The sequence below is a fragment of the Phacochoerus africanus genome, chromosome 3, assembly GCF_016906955.1.
Source record: "Phacochoerus africanus isolate WHEZ1 chromosome 3, ROS_Pafr_v1, whole genome shotgun sequence".
In the NCBI taxonomy this organism is placed as follows: domain Eukaryota; kingdom Metazoa; phylum Chordata; class Mammalia; order Artiodactyla; family Suidae; genus Phacochoerus; species Phacochoerus africanus.
Window position 1 is genome coordinate 51784598 of NC_062546.1, and position 19706 is coordinate 51804303.

At 37.4% G+C, this 19706-nt stretch overlaps 1 protein-coding gene and 1 pseudogene across 4 annotated transcripts in view; one reads left to right on the forward strand and one right to left on the reverse strand.

Annotated features, from left to right (window-relative positions):
* The window catches only part of HOOK3 (hook microtubule tethering protein 3), a 95025-nt gene that overhangs the window by 21845 nt on the left and 53474 nt on the right, over positions 1–19706 (reverse strand). For all 4 annotated transcript variants that reach the window (XM_047771761.1, XM_047771760.1, XM_047771763.1 and 1 more), the window contains exons 10-15: positions 16425–16565; positions 14900–15101; positions 10195–10305; positions 9414–9501; positions 7931–8000; positions 2147–2287 (exon numbers count right to left, since the gene is read on the reverse strand). In XM_047771761.1, the coding sequence (XP_047627717.1) occupies positions 2147–2287; positions 7931–8000; positions 9414–9501; positions 10195–10305; positions 14900–15101; positions 16425–16565 (753 nt within the window). The remainder of the gene's footprint in view (positions 1–2146; positions 2288–7930; positions 8001–9413; positions 9502–10194; positions 10306–14899; positions 15102–16424; positions 16566–19706) is intronic.
* On the forward strand, positions 4531–4629 carry LOC125123750 (uncharacterized; annotated as a pseudogene).

The window sequence follows — 19706 nt, forward strand, 5'->3', positions numbered from 1 at the left end:
TATTGTTATTACTCTTACAGGTCACAATACCTACAAGTAGCTATAGTCCAAAGGTAAGTTATCATTGGTGTTGTAACTTAAGAGACATACAGAGCTGTAAATAACATAGGGACTTGGCGGAGGTGGGGTGGGGTGGTGCGTAACCAGTCACTTCCATACACGAGTCCTGTACACACGACAATTAGCTCTTCTGCTTTGGAGGAGAAAAGAGCAATAGCTGTAACGCTTGTGAAAGACAAGGCAAATCTGTTGTTAGATAAGTTGTAGGTGTTGATTCACCGAGAAGAAATCAGTGTTGGGAGAGCCTATAATGCTCAAATCTGTTCCGGAGGCCAAGGGGGAGGGGTGACACAAGGCACTCTCCCCAAGGGCTCTGCAGGATCGCCAGCAGTTTTCTATGATTCCCATACCTCTCCCTTCTCTTTTTCCACTTTTCCTAAGTATTTTTAAAAAGTATTCATTATCTATGCTCCTAAGAATTGATATAAAACATGGCTCTTTCTGTTGATACTTTATGCTCTAATAATCCCCCTGGTATTTACACTGTTTGCTGATTCTCCCTCAGCAGCTTTGAAAATGATGGTCACGGGAAGAAGGGAGGGATATGTAAAACTGTCATAACAATTCTGACTCTCAGGACTGACTCACACCTGGGAAATGCCAAATCAATCAGGCATAATAAACAGAGAATCTGTAATATCATGCAAACTGTGAAACTATTTATAAAACACGTCAAATCCCTTCAAAATGCCAGAATATCCCAGCTTGAAGAAAAAGATTGACACCATGTGTTTGGTAGCTAAGAAACATTTCCAAAAAGGAAGAGAACCTGAAGACTGTCACAACAAAATATGAGTAACCCTTGCCAGAGTAAGCTACTGCTTTTAAAAGTAGTTTTGGGAGTTCCTTTCGTGGCTCAGTGGTTAGCAAACCCGACTAACATCCATGAGGCTGCAGGTTCGATCCCTGGCCTCGCTCAGTGGGTTAAGGATCCAGTGTTCCCATGAGCTGTGGTGTAGGTCACAGACACGGCTTGGATCCTGCATTGCTGTGGCTCTGGCGTAGGCCAGTGGCTACAGTTCCGACTGGACCCCTAGCTTGCATACCTCCATATGCCACAGATGCAGCCTTAAAAGACAGAGACCAAAAAAACAAAAGTAATTTTGAATGACCGTCTACTGCAATACTCTGAAAACTTATAAGCAGAAAAGTGATGCTCTTGTTAAATTTGCAGATTCTGAATTCTCAAAATAACTAAATTGCTCATAAAATGGAAGATTTCATATTAGAGTCAAAAGAGATAACACATTTAAAAAAAAGCCCTATCAATTCAATTATGATGGATACTACTGTTTTCCTCACACTGATTGAGTCTTTAAAATGTTAACTTGTGAAAAGAGGGTAAATTTTATTAACCTGATCGTGACTGTGAAGTAAAATTGTTATGTGGTGACTTTCAAATTTTATTTATTTATTTATTTAAGCTTTTAAGGGCCAACCTGAAGTTCCCAGGCTAGGGGTCAAATTGGAGCTACAAATGCTGGCCTAAGCCACATGCACAGCAACATCAGATCTGAGCTGCATCTGCGACCTACACCACAGCTCACGCCCACACCACATCCTTATTCCACTGAGACAGGCCAGAAATCCCCAGGCTAGGGGTTGAATGGGAGCTGCAGCTGCTGGCCTACACCACAGCCACAGCCATTCAGGATCTGAGCATCGTCTGCAACCTACACGGCAGCTCACAGCAACACTGGATCCTCTTAACCCACTGAGCAAGGCCAGGGATCAAACCTGCGTCCTCATGGATATCAGTCAGATTTGTTTCCACTGTGCCACAATGGGTACTCTGGTGACTTTATTTTTTAATCCTCTACTTCTAATTAGTGATTAGAAAAGGAAGACGGTAGGACCTTGGTATCATTCTGCCTGAAGAGCTAAGAAGGACATGCTATCACAGAGAGACACAATAATGGGGCAAATGTGCCCATCAGTCGAAAAGCCGAAAAAAGTACTCTTGAAATGAAATGGAACAACACATTGCTACTTTTCAAAATACAATTCAAACCTTTGTTTAAGGGGATCAAAACCAAGGTGAATGGAGAAAGCCTATGTTTATGTGCTGCCTCCAGGCAGCTCCTACCTGTTCTCCGTCTCCAGCTCATTCTTTCGTAGGTTGGCATCATCTAGAAGGCTCTGCAACAAGGCGATTTTTTCATTGTCTGAACCCTCTTGGTTGATTTTTAACATCTTATTCTCATGCTGAAGACGAATAAGCTTCTCCCTGGGAGCAAACAAGAAACTGATTATTTAGTACCTAAATACAATATAATTATCAAAATCCAGCCAGGCATTGTTACATATTTAATACATAGAACAGAAATGAAAAACAAAGTACCTGCAAAGAATTTAGCTCCTGTGGTTACTGGCTGGGACATTATGTTTCAGATCCTAAGCACTTTCTTTTTAGAATGGGGATAATCTGAAGATAACAGAATATCCAAATATCATGATTTGTGATGAATGAGGTTTCAAAATCCTATTTCCTTTCTGATTTAAATACTTAAGCTGTGAATGCATCTATGTACTTGTTCTTTGGTTCTCATCAACAAAACATCATCTCAAAAAAAAAAAAAACCCCAAAAAACAAAAGGAGTTCCCATTGGACATAGTGACCACGAGGATGCAGGTTTCGATCCCTGGCATTGCTCAGTGTTAAGGATCTGGTATTGCTGCAAGCTGTGGCACTGGTTGCAGATGTGGCTTAGATCTAGTGCGGCTGTGGTGTAAACAGGCAGCTACAACTCCAATTTGACCCCTAGCCCAGAAACTTCCATATGCTGTAGGTTCGGCCGTAAGAAAGAAAAAAAAAGTCATCTTTAATGCTCTTAAATTACCAATCATGTTGTGGCAAGGTATAAGTATTCAACGAAGAATACCATCAAGATGCATAGTTCCCCAGAGATGTGTAAAACTGTATTCTTATAATAAGACAGAAAATCAGAGCCAAGTTACTGAACTGCATTGTTTTGGGCTCTTTGTGTTATGTCAAAATCTTACACACAAAGATTACCACTACGTTTATTGCAGTGATGATAAAAAAAATACTTGTTAAGGATACAACTCATCCTTTATGTTAGGGAGGGGCATCTTTAGAGAGCCACATGAAGAAGGCATTACTGTCAATACCAGATACTATCAAGAGCTGTGCTTCCCACGGAAAAGGAAAAACAAAATGAAATATCAAACACACACAAACCAGTCTGCCCGTAAACACTGTAAATCTTTTGCTACTGAAGAGATGAGAGTCAAATTTGTAGCCCAACTCAAGCAGTAATAAAGAACCTGATATATTTTATAAATGGACAACAATGACTTCATTGTATTTTTTGGTTACTAAGTAAAACATGCTCATTGTAGGGTGAAAAAAAAAAAACAGACAAACAGAGAAGAAAATATTGCACCCTCCATAAGCCTAGGGTGCAAAATTCCTGCTGAAATATAGCATTCTAATTTTATGCATATGCACAACCATGTAAAGACCTGCAAAAATGAATCTTGCAGTACGTGCTACATTGGTATCTGCTATTTATACTTTTTACAATCTTTTCATATCATTAAATTTTATACTCTAATATTTTATTTATTTGTTTTTGTTAGTGCCTGTGGCATGTGGAAGTTCCTGGGCCAAGGATCGAATTTGTGCCACTGCAGCAAGCCAAGCCCCAGCAGTGACAATGCCAGATCCTTAATCTTCTGAGCCACTGGGAACTCCTATACTTTAATAGTTTAAACGACATGTTAAAAGACATAGATTTAAAGAAAAGACATAGCTGAATTACTATTTAATCAATGCCCAATTACTGGTATTTAGATTATTACCAATTTTGAGCTTTAACATGTTCTTAATGATCAGCTTTATAAATAGCCCTTTGTGTATATTCTTGGTTATTTCCTAAGGATTAATTCTCAGAAAAGTAATTTTTACATCAAAAGATAAGCACATCTTTTAGATAATATACCTTTTCTGTGTGTAGCACTGGGAACTGTGTCTAGTCACTTATGATGGAGCATGATCATGGGAGAAAATGCTTTTTCTTTTTTTTTTTTTTTGCCTTTTCTAGGGCCACACCACGGCATACGGAGGTTCCCAGGCTAGGGGTCTAATCGGAGCTGAAGCCACCGGCCTACGCCAGAGCCACAGCAACTGGGGATATGAGCCGTCTGCAACCTACACCACAGCTCACGGCAACACCGGATCCTTGACCCACTGAGTGAGGCCAGGGATCGAACCCGAAACCTCATGGTTCCTAGTCGGATTCACTAACCACTGAGCCACACCGGGAACTCCAATAATGGGAGAAAATAGAATGTATACATGTATGCGTAACTGGGTCACCACACTGTACAGTAGAAAAAAAATTGTATGGGGAAATAACAATAAAAAAATACATCTATATATATCTTTCAGCCAAACTGCTCAAAAGAGTTGTGCAGTGAGTTGTTTCTGTGTGTGTGTGCGCACATGCGTGTGCGCACGCACACACGCAACTGGAATGATAGAGAGGATTAGCATGGCCTCTGCACAAGGATGACACATAAATACATGAAGTGTTCCATACTTTTATAGGGGCAGGGGATTTTTATTTTAAAAAAGGGCTATTATGGGATTATACGAAATCATGTGGAGTTCCCATTGTTGCTCAGTGGTAAGGAATCCGACTAGTATCCATGAGGATGCAGGTTCGATGCCTGGCCTTGCTCAGTGGGTTAAGGATCTGGTGTTGCCTGAGCTGTGGGGTAAGCCGCAGATGAAGCTCGGATCTGATATGGTGTTGCTATGGCTCTTGCGTAGGCCTGCAGCTGCAGGTCCAATTTGACCCGTAGCCCGGGAACTTCCATGTGCCTCGGGTGTGGCCCTAAAAAGCAAAAAAAAAAGAAAGAAAAAAAAAATCAGGTGTGTGAAACTTGTGAAAACTGCTAAGCACTATAGAATTTAATGAATTTTCATTAAGAAAAAGAATTAGAAAAAGGTAAATAAGTACTAGAGAGGTACAACACAATAAACATAATGAACACTGTCGTGTAGATACTGTTATGAGTAAATCCTAAAAGTTCTCATCACAAGGAAAAAAATATTTTTTCTATTTCTTTAACTTTGTTTCTGTATGAAATGATGGATGTTCACTAAAACTTATTGTTGTAATTATTTCATGATGTATTTAAGTCACATCATTATGCTGTACACCTTAAACTTATATAGGCCTGTATGCCCATCATATCGCAATAAAACTGGAAGAAAAAAAAAAAGGAACAGTTGTACACCATAGGAAAAAAAAAATTTGTAATTATGTGTGGTGATGGATGTTAAATTACTATGATAATCATTTCACAATATATACAAATATCAAATCATTATGTTGTACACCTAAAACTATTACAATGTTATGTCAATTATATCTCAATTTAAAAAAATTATTTTAAAAAAGTTACATCGCTTTAACCTTTTACTCCTATTTTTTGATGTTTCCAATTTCTCCACACCCTTAACATTAGTGAAAATCATCATTTTTAATAGATTTCTGTGAACTGGATAGGGAAATTTCTTTATATATCAAGAATATTAACCCATCATCTATGACATATGTTAAGAAATTTCACCCCTTGCACTATTTCATTTTCTTTTTTTTTTTTTGTCTTTTTGTCTTTTGTCTGTTGTTGTTGTTGTTATTTCTTGGGCCGCTCCCGTGGCATATGGAGATTCCCAGGCTAGGGGTCCAATTGGAGCTGTAGCCACCGGCCTACGCCAGAGCCACAGCAACGCAGGATCCGAGCCGCGTCTGCAACCTACACCCCAGCTCACGGCAACGCCGGATCCTTAACCCACTGAGCAAGGGCAGGGACCGAACCCGCAACCTCATGGTTCCTAGTCGGATTCGTTAACCACTGCGCCACGACGGGAACTCCACTATTTCATTTTCTTGACAGCTTTTCTAGACACAGAGTGTATCTCAATTTTTATTGAGTAATACTCAAAAAAAAAAGGTATTTTATATCTCCAATCTTTTTTTTTGGCCACGCCGATGGCATGTGGAAGTTCCTGGGCCAGGGACTGAACCTGCGCCACAGCAGTGATCTGAGCTGCTGCAGTGACAATACTGGATCCTTAACCCAGTGGGCCACAAGGGAATCTTATGTTGAATCTTTATCATTGTTTTTTTCTGCTTTAAAAATTCAACTGCATTAGCTATAAGCTTGCTTAAAATTTGTTGTGTGGATATAACCTTTTGTTTTTTTCTTCTTTCTTTTTAGGGCTGCACCTGTGGCATATGGAAGTTCCCAGGCTAAAAGTCGAATTGGAGCTGCAGTTGCTGGCCTATGCCACAGCCCCAGTAACACGGGATCCAAGCTGCATCTGGGACCTACACCACAGCTCATGGCAATGCCAGATCCTTAACCCACTGAGTGAGGCCAGAGATCAAACCTGCAACCTCATGGATACTAGTTGGGTTCCTAACCTGCTGAGCCACAGTGGGAACTCCTGGACATTATCATTTACGTATAAATATTCATAACAAAAGTGTTTTTTCATTCAACAAATTTTATTGGTCCAGAAATCACACTGGACTAATAATCATGTGATCCAAGAACTAACTATTCTATCAGATAAGTAAAAGGTATACAAAAAAAGTAAAAGGCATACAAAACGCTTCTGGAATTGGTGTTGCAAAATATGCCTTTTGTTTCTCCATTTTTTTTTTTTTTTTTTGGCCATACCTGTAGCATATGGAAGTTCCCAGGCCAGGGATCAAACTCACGCCACAGTAGCGACCTGAGCCATAGCAGTGACAATGCTGGATCCTTAACACACTGCACCAAAAGGGAAGTCCTGTCTGTCCTTCTTAAACCAATGCCAAAAACAATAAGCATTGTCTTCATGTACTCAACAAGTATTTCAATGCCTATTGCAATTTTCACAGTTGCAAAGCTTTTACACATTGTTACATCATTATTTTATTTACACCTCCAAGGATGTTATGAACAATCAAGACTAGTGTCAATTTAAAAAGGGGGAAAAATCAGCCCAAATCTGATAAAAGCAATAGTCAGGATTAATCATTCACCTCCTGCTGGACATTTGGGGCCTCTCCACCAATTTTTCATTCTTGTACTTAAAGCCAGGCATATTCTGAAATAAATGGAATATTTAAAGTGCCATAACTAAATAAAAACGTAAAGTACCACTGAGGGAGGAGTAGAAGAGACAGGGAGATGTATCCTCTGTTCACTGCATTACATCTTTCCCAGACCATTCCCTGTCCTTAATTAATAAATGAAGATGACTAATTATTTTGCAGGCTGATGACTAAGCATAATCTTTGTCTTTGAGCTGAGTGGTTTCACTGCTACCTGTCTGCTGAGGACACCAAAGCACAGACATCAGTTTGCTCTGTACCTGTGAAACCTCATCTTCCAAAAGGGAGAAATCAAGGGTCTGCTGCACCAGCTGAAGAAAGCATCTAATATGTGGAAAACATGGACACCTAACATGAAGCTCACGTTGAAAACATCAGTGACAAAGAGTCAGGAACTGGAGTTCCTATTGTGGTGCAGCAGAAATGAATCTTACTAGCATCCATGAGGATGTGGGTTTGATCTCTCGCCTCGCTCAGTGGGTTAAGGATCTGGCATTGCCATGAGCTGTGGTGTAGGTCATAGATGAGGCTCGGATCCTGAGTTGCTGTGGCTGTGATGCAGGCCAGCAGTTGTAGCTGATTCGACCTACAGCCTGGGAACTTTCATATGCCATGAGTGTGGCCCTAAAAAAAAAAAAAAAAAAAGAGTAAGGAGCTGGACCTCCAGATGACAGAAAGAGGATCAGGTTTTCTCCAGGAATACTGTGCAGTGTGGCTGTGGACCGCCTTACCTGATTTCAGGGGTAACGATCTCTGCCGCCAGGCTATCTGAAGATTCCTGACTTCCCAGAGGTATTAACCCTGTAAATACACAGGCATGGATGCCAGATTAAGACAGAGCACAACCATCTCCTTTAGTTTCTATAGGAACCCCTACTCTGAACGTTAATTTTAACAGCTAAAATCTTTACTTCAAGTTAAAAAACCGTGTCACAGTTGCCTTATGTCATCATTATACAATTTGAACAATTTTTATGTGTACAATTAAGTGACACTACGTACGTACTATATTATGGAACCATCACTACTATCTGTTCCCACTCTTTCATCACTCAAAACATAAATTTTGTAACCAGTAAGCAATAATTCCCCATCGCTTTCTCTCTCCGCCCCTTGTAACTTTTATTCCATTTTCTGACTGTCTAAATGATAGCAGTATCTGTCTTTTTGTATCTGGCTCACTTCACCTAACATAAGGTTTTCAACATTCACCTACTGTTACAGCATTTATCAGTACTTCATCTCTTTCTATGGTTGAATAATATTCCAAGATATGTATGTATCACATTTTCTTTATCCATTTATCTGTTGACCACCTTTTGGCTATTGTGAATAATGCTGCTATGAACACTGGTGTACCAGTATCTGGTTGAGTCCTTGCTTTGAATTCTTTTGAGTATATACTTTGGAATGGAATTTCTGGATCATATATATGGTAACTTCATGTTTAACTTTTTTAAAGAACCACCGTCTCTTCCATGGTGGCTGCTCCATTTTACATCCAGCAATGCACGAGGACCCTGCTTTCTCCACAACCTCACCAACACCTGTTATTTTCCTTTTCTTTTTTGGTAATAGCCATCCTAATGGGTGTGAAGTGGTATCTCATTGTGGTTTTGATTTCCATTTCTCTAATGACTAATGATGTTGAGAATTGTTTAAGGCATTTGTATATTTTCTTTGGAGAAATATCTATATAAGTCCTTTGCCCATCGGTGAACTGAGTGTTGTCTTTGGCTGTTGTTGAGTTCTTTGTGGCATATGCAAATTTCCGGGCAAGGGACTGAACTTATGCCACAGCAGCAACCTGGACTGCTACAGTAACAACACTGGATCCTTAACCCACTGCACCACAAGGGAACTCTTATATATTCTTGATATCAATCACTTAACAGATGAATGATTTGCAAATATTTTCTCCCATTTTGTGGGTGGCCTTTTCACCCTATTGATAGTGTCCTTTGATACACAAAAGTTTTTAATTTTGATGAAGTCCAAGTTACCTATTCTTTCTTTTTTTTTTCTTTTGGTCACAGTTCCATAATTATAGCCTATTTGCCATAAAATCTGGGTAACAGTTCCAAATTTGTATCAATCTCATGGCCTCTTCACCAATTTTTAAATCTCATCTACTGATGCAATCATCCTAAAATGAACCTGATATTCTACTGACACTGTTAGAAATGAGTAGTCTTGCCTGGGCTCCTGAAATACCTTGAGTTGTGAGCTGCCCTTCTTGAGCCTGAACACAGCGCAGCTCTTCAATGGTTTCCTTCAGAGAATCCCTTTCTGTTCTTAACCTCTGGAGGGACATTAAAAATAAGGAAAGTCACCTTTAAGTTTTATGAGTTTATCCATCAGTGGTCTCTGCCTTACCTACTGGTGAATATGGACATATTATATCTTTTGATTTTCTACAAAAGATCATAGAAAGAAAAGATTATATAATATTTTCCCATTTAACAATAACTGAATATCTACTATATATAATGAAGTATCCAGTTAAACCTAAGAAACGAAACTGTCTACTCCATCCTTAACAATGAGTAATCTTATTATGTAACATTCTTTTCATGAAACATAAAAGATTAAACAAAGACTTTAAATATTCATAATCAAAACAAAGTAAAAACATTTTAAAAGTTTCAAAATATGTTCAACAACAAAAAGAAATTGTCCTCTATAAAAATCATATATAAAACAGAAAAGCTATATAAATATAGAGAGTCATAAGCAAGATAATGTAAAAGCAGCAACAATGGTAGATAAATAGATATAAATTAGATGCAAATACATTCTTTAATCTTTTATTTTAGATCTCTTTCTGAAACACAAATGCAAATCTTCTGTCATTTAAAAATAAATAATCTCTAATTTTAAATTTATAAATAGACAAAGAAATAAGTGTAGTCAAAATATGAATTACATATCATATTCTTTATTTTGGCAGTGCTCAAACCCAAAAGGCCTTAGATAGAGATATATATATACTCACATCCTTTTCTTTTTGAAGACTGTCAACTTTTTCTTTCAGCCGCTTATATTCAAAATCTAATTTATCTGCTTTCTTTGATTCTTCAGATAATCTATTTTGCAGTTCTACTACCTGATATATAGAAAGGTGCCATTAATTTTTATAACTTGAAACATTAGAAATTATTACTATTTTCTTCTACAGATCTATGAAAATTCCCATCCCTACTAATAACTCAAAAAAAAAAAATATATATATAACACAGAAGCCTAACCCAGCGGAGAGAACTAGGCACAGATCTGCCTAGATACTATAGGTTCTAAAACCAGATCATCCAGAGGAGCAAATGTTCAAAATTATGACAGACTATAGGATTTCCTTTTCTTGTAACACATGGACGCAAAAGAAATGATGGGGCAAACATCCAATTGCATTGCTAAGCTTGTAAGAAAGTAAGGGAAATTGTCAGAGGCTAGCACTGGAGGGGGGATTTTGTGAGGATACTATAGGTACTGTGACATACCACCAGGAACCCAGACCTTTAAAATTATCGGGAGACAGGTAGTTATTAAACTACCTTGGGCTCTAAAAGGTAGGTGAGTCAGTAAACAGGTGGGTTAGGAAAAAAAAAAAAAAATCCATCGGCTGGCAAAATCAATAAGGAAACTTGCCTGTCTTAAAGTGAGTGTTCTGGGTTTTAAAAAGTATAACTTGAAAAGGTTTAATTTGCAGCCTACAAATACATGGATCTGTGTTTGAATTTTTACCACATGCCTTGACTGGAAATCCTAAGCCAGGCAAGTAATTTAAAGTCATTCTGGTTGGTAATGCTGTGGAAAATCTGGCATAAGAAAAACATCCATTATCTGGAGGAATACAACCTCAACCAGGTCCCCAGTGTTCACAAAGGTAAAGCCAAAGGACAGAGCAAAATCCAAAATTATAAAAGTCTTAAAGGAATAATCCACTGTGAGCAACAGTCAGCAGAAAAACATTCATAGCAATAACAACAAAACAGAAGAACAAGAACTCTAAGGACTTAAAATTAGAGTTATCAAAAATGAAACACTAGATTTAATACTTAAAGAAGAAAGAAGTCTAAATTATAAAAGGAATAAGAGGAGTTCCCAATGTGGCGCAGCAGAAATCAATCCGACTAGGAACAATGAGGTTGTGGGTTTGATCCCTGGCCTTGCTCAGCAGGTCAAGGATCTGGGTGTGGTGCAGGTAGCAGATGCGGCTGAGATCTGGTGTTGCTGTGGCTGTGGTGTAGGCCAGCGGCTACAGCTCTGAATAGATCCCTAGCCTGGGAACCTCCATGTGCTGCGGGTGCGGCCTTAAAAAGACAAAAAATAAATAAAAAATAAAAGGAATAAAAGATCATCAAATAACAATCAGCAGGTTTGAAAGAGAACCCAAAGGGAAACTGCAGAAAGAAAAATACTACATTGAAAAATGAAGTATATTAAGCTCCAGATTAGAAACAGACTGAGAGAATCAGTGTATATGCAATTTCACTGCAGTATTTGTAGGTATAGATTTCTTTTTATTTATTGTTCGTGATTCACTGTTAATACTCAATCTGATGTCCTTCATTAATTCTGAAAAATGTTTAGCCATTCTTTCCTTCTAATGTCCTTCTACAATTCTCTCTGTTCTTTACTCTAGAATTCTAATTAAATAATTTCTCATTTTAATTTGATACCCCTTAATCACATTTATAGTTTTTGGGGGCTTCACTTTTTCCAGTAATTTCTCAGTCCATATTCAAGGTCATTAATTCTTTCAACCTTGTTATATGTAGAAAATTTTCAAAATGACATGAGAAAAAATGTATTCACCAAAAAAACCCTACCAGCCATTCATGGTATACAGAGTTGTTTGACTAAAAGTTCTCTAATTTATTATATTAAGCGAGTATAATTTGATGCCATAATCAGAAGATGAGGAAAGCATGAGATAGAAAACTTAAAGTACACAAATCATAGAGGCAAAATGAACAAAGCAAATCTAACAATGTGAAACAACAAATAAATCTGCTATGACCTAGGCTAAGATTATCTCTAGGATGCAAGGATGGTTTAAGCATAGAAATCCATCAAGAGAATTCATCCAATTAATAACAAGGAGAGGCAGCGCAGGAGTCTCTCAATAGATGTAGCTGATTAAATTCAACATCCATTTAAGATAAACACTCTGGGCAAATTAGAAATTCAATGAAAATTTTTTTATCCTAATATAAGGTGCCTAGAAAAACCTATAGCAATACTTACACTATACTGGTAAAACATTTAAAGCGCTATGTATAAAATCAACAAGAAATGGTTGCCTATTATTTATTACTATTTTTTATTCAAGGCTATACTAAAGGTCAGCCACGCTGATTAAGAAGAAAAAAAGGGGTATGAAGTAGAAACAAAATGGCTTTAGTCTGTATAAAATATGACCTTTTTTCTGGCTATACTGTGACATGCAGAAGTTCCTGGGCAAGGGGTTGAACTTGTGTCACACTAGTGACCTGAGCCACAGCAGTGATAATGCCAGATCCGTAACCTGCTGAGCCACCAGGGAACTCCTAAAATATGACTTTTGACAAGGGAACAGCTATTAATAGAAGTAATATGGGAATTTGGCAAGATTGTAAAAATCAACATATAAAAACCAATTTCAATCACATAAATGACCAACACACTGAAAATATCTTTTCTTTTTCTAACTGCATTTACAAAAGCAGCCAAATACATAAAGAACCTAAGAGTAAATATAACAAAATACATGCATAATACTTATAAGAACAATATGAAATTTAATTGAAAGACACTAAGATCTAAATAGAAAGATATTCATTGATAAGAAAATTTGGTGTCATAAAGATGTCATCTCTCCCCAAACTGACCAACAGATTCAATGTAATGCCAGTTTGCAAAGATCTAGGGTTTAAAGGGAAAGGAAAGATCTAAGAATAGACAAATTTGAAAAAGAACATGTGTGAGTACCTGTACTGCCAAACATCAAAATTCCTAAGATCTATAGATAATAAGAGAGTGTACTAGTATAAGAATAGATAAATTAATCAATGAAAAAGAAGAGACTGCCCATAAACAAACCTACATATAACATAGAAACTTTAGATACATGGTAGGATACAACTGTAGGTCACTGTAGAAGAGACCAATTACTAAATAAATGCTGCTAGGTTGACTGGTTGTCCACATAGACAAAAAAAATCAAGTGGATCCCTACCTTATACCCTACATGAAAATGAATTTCTCATAGATTAAAGACTTAAATGTACAAAACAAACCTTAAATCTCTGCAAAGAAAACAGAGATTAGTGCTACATCTTTATGGAGGAAATTATTTCTTAAATTAGATGTTCAAAGCACAAATCATAAAGAAAAGGTATTTAAAGTTTTTTATGTTAAAATCTACAATCTCAAAAAAAGCAAAAGGACAGGTCAGAGATTGGTAGGAAATAAATGCAACATATGACAAAAGATTATTATTGGGAACATATAAAGAACTTTCAGAATCAGTAAAAGAAATAATCTAATTTTACAAATGAATAAAGGATAAAAGCAGGTAATGCACAAGAGAAATGTGATTGGTAAATGTATTTGCAATTAGGGTAATACAAAGTATAATCATAAGGAGACATCATTTCAGGTAACACAATCACTATGGCAAACAATTTGGCAATATCTAACTAAATGAAGATACTCTAAGGAAGATATTCCACATAGTTATAAAACTTCCACACATGTACAGAAAAGGATATGTTCAATACTAATCACAGTGGCATTTTTTTACATATAATATATACAATATATAAACTATATATTCATAATATATAAAAATTGTATATATAACAGAACATCTTGTATGTCTTTCTACAGAAAAATGGATAAACTGTGGTATAGTCACTCAATAGGATACTATACATTGGTACAAATGAATGGGATAAAGCTACACTTATCAACACAAACAAATTTCACAAATATCTACTGAGCAGAAGTAAATCGCAGAAGACAACATCTACTGTATTCTTTACATGAAGTTTTGAAATGTCAAAAATTCTCTGTGTGTGTGTATGTGTGTGTGCGTAGCAAAACAATAAAGAGATGCACAGGGATAAAAACCACAAAATAGGAGTTCCCATCATGGCTCAGCGGAAATGAATCTGACTAGTATCCATGAGGACACGGGTTCGATCCCTGGCCTGGATCAGTGGGTTAAGGATCTGGTGTTGCTGTGAGCTTCAGTGTAGGTCGCAGATCTGGCTCAGATCCTGTGTTGCTGTGGCTTTGGTGTAGGCCAGCAGCTGTACCTCTGATTGGACCCCTAGTCTGGGAACTTCCATAAGCCTCTCATGGGGCCCTAAAAAAAAGGACCAAAAAAAAAAAAAAAAGTAAACCACAAAATGGTTTAGTGGTTAAGTGTAATGAAGAGGGGAAAATGGTTTTAATTCATTAAGCATGGATACTTACTGTATTTTTTTTTATACTTCAGTCTATTTCTTAAATCTTACACAATAAATTAAAAAAATAAAAAAATAATCGAAGGATATGCTAGAGGGCCCAGTCAATAACCTCTGGATGAGAACAATGTTTCACAGGTAAAAAATACAGAATGCCATGAAAACAGGTCAGTGGATTCCAAGAAGCCACAGCTGTTTTGACGGAGAGCTCTCTGCAAACGCTTTAAGAAGCCGTGTCCCTCTTCTTACCTGTCTCTTATATGTCTCCAGTTGACTTCGAGCTGCATTGGCTTTTCTAAGCTCTTCCTCTAGACTGACAGTGTTCTGCATATACATAGTATTCTTCTCCTCTAAGAGTTTAACCTGCCTCCGCAGATCACCAAGATCCTCTAGCTTCTTTTTATATGATTCCACTTGGCCTTCCAGTTTAGACACCTTATCAGAAGAATGCCTAGAATAAGATGTGAAACCAGAAATCACAAACACATCCACAGTTGTAAAGCTGCCTTAGATAGTGACAAACCAAGTGGGATCACCAGGAAATAACATTTTTTAATGAAATGATAAGGCTGGAGGTGATTCCAGCTTAGTTTTTTGTGGTTCCAAAATATGACCAAAATTACAGCACAACTTGTAATGGAGAACATTATGAAATTTACTCTGGGGGTAGCCAGCAGAGTCACATGTAGTATAAAAGCAAAATAAACTCTAAGTGTCCAAATAATTTGGTAATTAGAATGTTGTCAGTGACCAGAGAGGAACACTGGTTCCATGGAGCAGTGGGGGCGGGCAGTGGCAGAGTTTGGTGGGTTAAGGAGAGAATGTAAATTTTACCCTGTGTCAACTAAATTTGTTCTGGAAGGAAGGAGAGGGTAATAAGTCTCTTACTTCTAAGATGAGAGGGATCTAAATATATAAATACATGCTAAGGAGGGCAATTCCAACATGAAGAAAAATAATAACTGATGTAACAGTCCCTACAGAGGTGGGAAGGGTTGAAGGAGTCAGTATTGGACAGGAGGAAGAAGGACAGGTCCCTCCCTCCTCCTCACAGTGTCAGCTCCTGAGACTGAAGCCTGGGAGAGGTGTGGGGGCAGTCAGGGGAGAAGAAGGAAGGAATGCTGGACAGAGCTCTCCACTCTTCTGCTCTCCGCAGAACCGGGGCCAGGAGGAGGAGCCCAGCGGAGAGTAAAGATGGTTGGTCTACGGGAGGACAAAACTCCACACCATGTGATTTTCTCTACTGGTTCTTGGTACTCAGAGAGCAAAAGTGTCAAATACAAATGGCCAGAATGATCTAACAGGGCGCAGATCAGACAAGCACAATGGTGGAGAAGTGAGGGGCCCAGTGAGCCAACAGTTGAGTCCAGCGAGGAAATGAAGCATGGTGGGAGGGACAGTGTCCAAGGAAAAGGAGGACCATGTGACTGGAGGGCTCAAAACAACAGACCAGGAACAGGAAAAGCTCAGCGCTACACAACAGTGAAGTGGTGGTCAGAGGTCTGTGTAACATGTACACACAGCACTGATTTGTCAGATACTGCTCCAAGGGTTTACAAATACAGACTCGCTTAATTCTGCATGTCAGTCAGAGGGAGATGTGTGTATTATTTCCATTTTACAGACGAGAAAATGGTCACATGGGGGTTAAATAAATGGCAGCACTGGGGTATGAACCCAGGTGGTCTGGATCTTCAGCACCTTCCTGTGCTCAGAGACCTCGGAGTTCTCAGCATCAGGGTAGATCTGCTCAGGGTTTGGGAAGACGGTTTACCTGAGAACATCTATTTCATCTTTGAGAGACTGGGCATCATCTGCCAAAGTGGTGAGCTCATCATTCTGCTGCCGGAGTTCAGCGATCTCCTTCTCTAACTCTTCACAGCGTATTCGATAATCATCTTTGGCTGCTTCAAGTCTGGAACCAAAACAAAATAGATCTAGAAAGCACTATTTACTGCAGTAAATAGTGAAAGAGTAAAAGTAAGTAAAAAGAAAATGAAAAAAATTCTTCTTGAATTTGCCTCTTACTTTTGAGACCATCAGCTGTATTTCCAAGTTTTAACTGTCCTGGAAATGGATTCTACTGTCCAAGACTTGTGGAAAGATAACATCTGATCACCATTCCTTTATTTAGAAAGTTAGATACCAAGCACTATTTTTCAAAATGTATTAGCTATAATTTTAGTTTTATTTCTGATTATGAAATTAACATACATTCCCTTTGAAAATTTACGAAGTACAGAAAAGCAAGTAAGACAAAAATCATGTTTTACTCTAGACAGATAGCTACTGTTAACATTTTTGGAATATAACCTCCAGCCTGATTTATATTCATAGACCTTTTCCCCTCAAAATATGAATATTGTTTCTAGTTTATATTAATTTCTTTTGTTTAACATACATCCTTCCTTTGGGTTTATAAGATTCTTTCTCATGTTACAAACAGTTATCATTGGTTATTCACTTTTAATTTTATTTAAGTATTTAATGTACAGAAGTTCTTAATTTTTATGTAATTCAACTGACGATCTTATACTTTATAGTTCCTACCTCCAATGTGCAATTAGAAACTTTTTTTCTTCTAGTTCTTTATTTTCTGTTAGTATTGATATGGTTTCACTTTTAATATTAAAGCCTTCAACTTCCCTGGAATTCACTTGGGTATATGATGTAATATAAGAATCTAACTTTTCCTGCCAAAATACTTACATAGTTCTCAAACTATGCAAGAAATAATTTAACCTTTCTTTATTGATTAGGAAATGCCACCTTTATCATATTATGTATCTTTATATATACTTGAATTGGTTTCTGGATCTTCACTTGTGTCACTGGTGTGTTTTGCTGCACCAGTACCAAGCTATTTTAACTAGTAAAAGTTTACAACATAATTAAGCAATGGGTATGGCAAGTATTCCCTTATTGTACTTTGTTCTCAAAATATTCTGGGAATCATCTGTTCCTTAACACTTCTGGAGGAACATAACATGTGAAATGGAATCAAGTTCAAATTACATAATAATTGAAGAAGAAATGGCATTCTTACAATGCTCCATTAAAAACACCTAATAATATGTTCTCTCTCTCCATGGGGTATTAAAATATGATTTATGTATAACTTAGAAGTTTCTATCATATAATTTCCTCATATTACTTACTGGGATATATCTATAATATCTATATATATCTGTATTTTATACAGCCCAGTAAGTGGCAAAGCCAGGATTTTTAGAATGTCTAGGAAAAATGTCAAATAATAGATTAATACTCATCCTCACTTATTCTTTTTTTTCTTCCATTGTACTCCTCTGAATAGAATTATTATTTTCCTTATACCCAAAACACATCTATGAAGATTATTTTTAAAAAATAAATTTTATTGATGTATAAGTGACTCACAATGTTGTTAGTTTCAGGTGTACATCAAAGTGAATCATCCTCCTCACTTATTCTTTACTGAAAATTTCATGTACCAAGCTTATTTCATATTTTTCTTTCTCCCTTAACTTACAGATTGAAGGAGTTATAACAGATTAGTAGTGATTATAATAGATTTAATCATATTCAACAGGTAACAATCCTGGGATAAAGCTTATTTTAATAGAGTAATGGATTGGATTTGCTACTATTGTATTCAAAATTATTTAAAGAATATTCATAAATGAGATATTAGTCATTTAATAGTAATAAATCCATTATGCTAATACAGACAACATATTCTTTAAGAAAAATAAATATTTTTGAAACCAAAAATTGATGAAAAGAATGTTTTTTACATTCTGTGATTCGAATCATCTAGTTTAAGAGAAGACAGCTGAGTTCTCTTAATTCTTTGTACATTCATCTGCTGTAATGGTTTTTAAGGAAATCCATTATCTGTACATATTCTGCACAGATATGTAGAAAAGGGCCTTGGAGACTTTCTGAAAGTGTTCTCAGATCACACCCTGAACTGCAGATAGACTATTTTTCTAAGGTTTCTGAGAAGACTAAGGAAAAGATTTTTATTTTTTCTTGTCAAGGCAAAAGGCAAAAGGCAAAAAAATCCAGAAACATTTCATTGTGGTTTATAAACAAAGGCTGCAAGATATGTTACCATACTAAGTTAAATGAAAAGAGAAAATCTAATTGACATTTAATTTCTCCTATAGTTTTAACACTGGAAATCTACATCAGGTAAGAAAGAGGTTATATTTTCTAGTAAACAACAATATTTTAACTATACGGATACATCCTTCAAATTTGTGGTTCTGTTCTACCTTGCAGGGCACCTTTACATCAGCCTGCCCTTTAAATAAGTCTGTCTCTATAAACCACGCACATGGCCTTTGGCCAGCGTCTCTTTAAGCTGTGCCCTGGAAGGAGTACCAATCTCTTCAAATTCAGTGCCTGTACATTTTATGGCATCTGGCCCTTTTAGAAGATAAAATTACTTTGAAACCTGTCCCTGCGGTTGGCGATCTAATTTCCTTTTTTGGTTGTAAAATAATTTCAGATTTGGAGTGAATTTAATCTTTCTCTCGACCACTCCAGCTCACCCTTGGCTCCTTTGCCAGCAATTCCTCCGACTTTTGTTCTCAGTCTGCCTTTACCTGTCTCCAAGCACCTGGCGGGGTTGAAGGGGGCAGGTGTTTGGCTTTTGCCTTTCTCTCACAGTTATCCTGCAGGCAGGTATTCAGTCCTCAGGTACTACTGAGGGTGGGTGCTGCCAGAATTTCTCCAGGATGTACGGTTAGTTTGTGTTGTGGGGGAGGACTTTGGGGCAGTGGCTAAGTACACAGCCCCTGGGTCTGCAGCTACCCAACCAAGTTCTAACACTATACTCTCAACTTTGTTTTTTGCTTTTTAGATCCGCACTCATGGCATATGGAAATTCCCAGGCTATGGGTATAACTGGAGCTGCAGCTGCCAGCCTACATGACAGTCACAGCAACAGCAACACCAGAGCCAAGATGCATTTTCAAGCTACACCACAGCTCACGGCAACACTGGATCCTTAACCCATTGAGCAAGGCCAGGGCTCGAACCCACGTTCTCATGGATACTAGTTGGATGT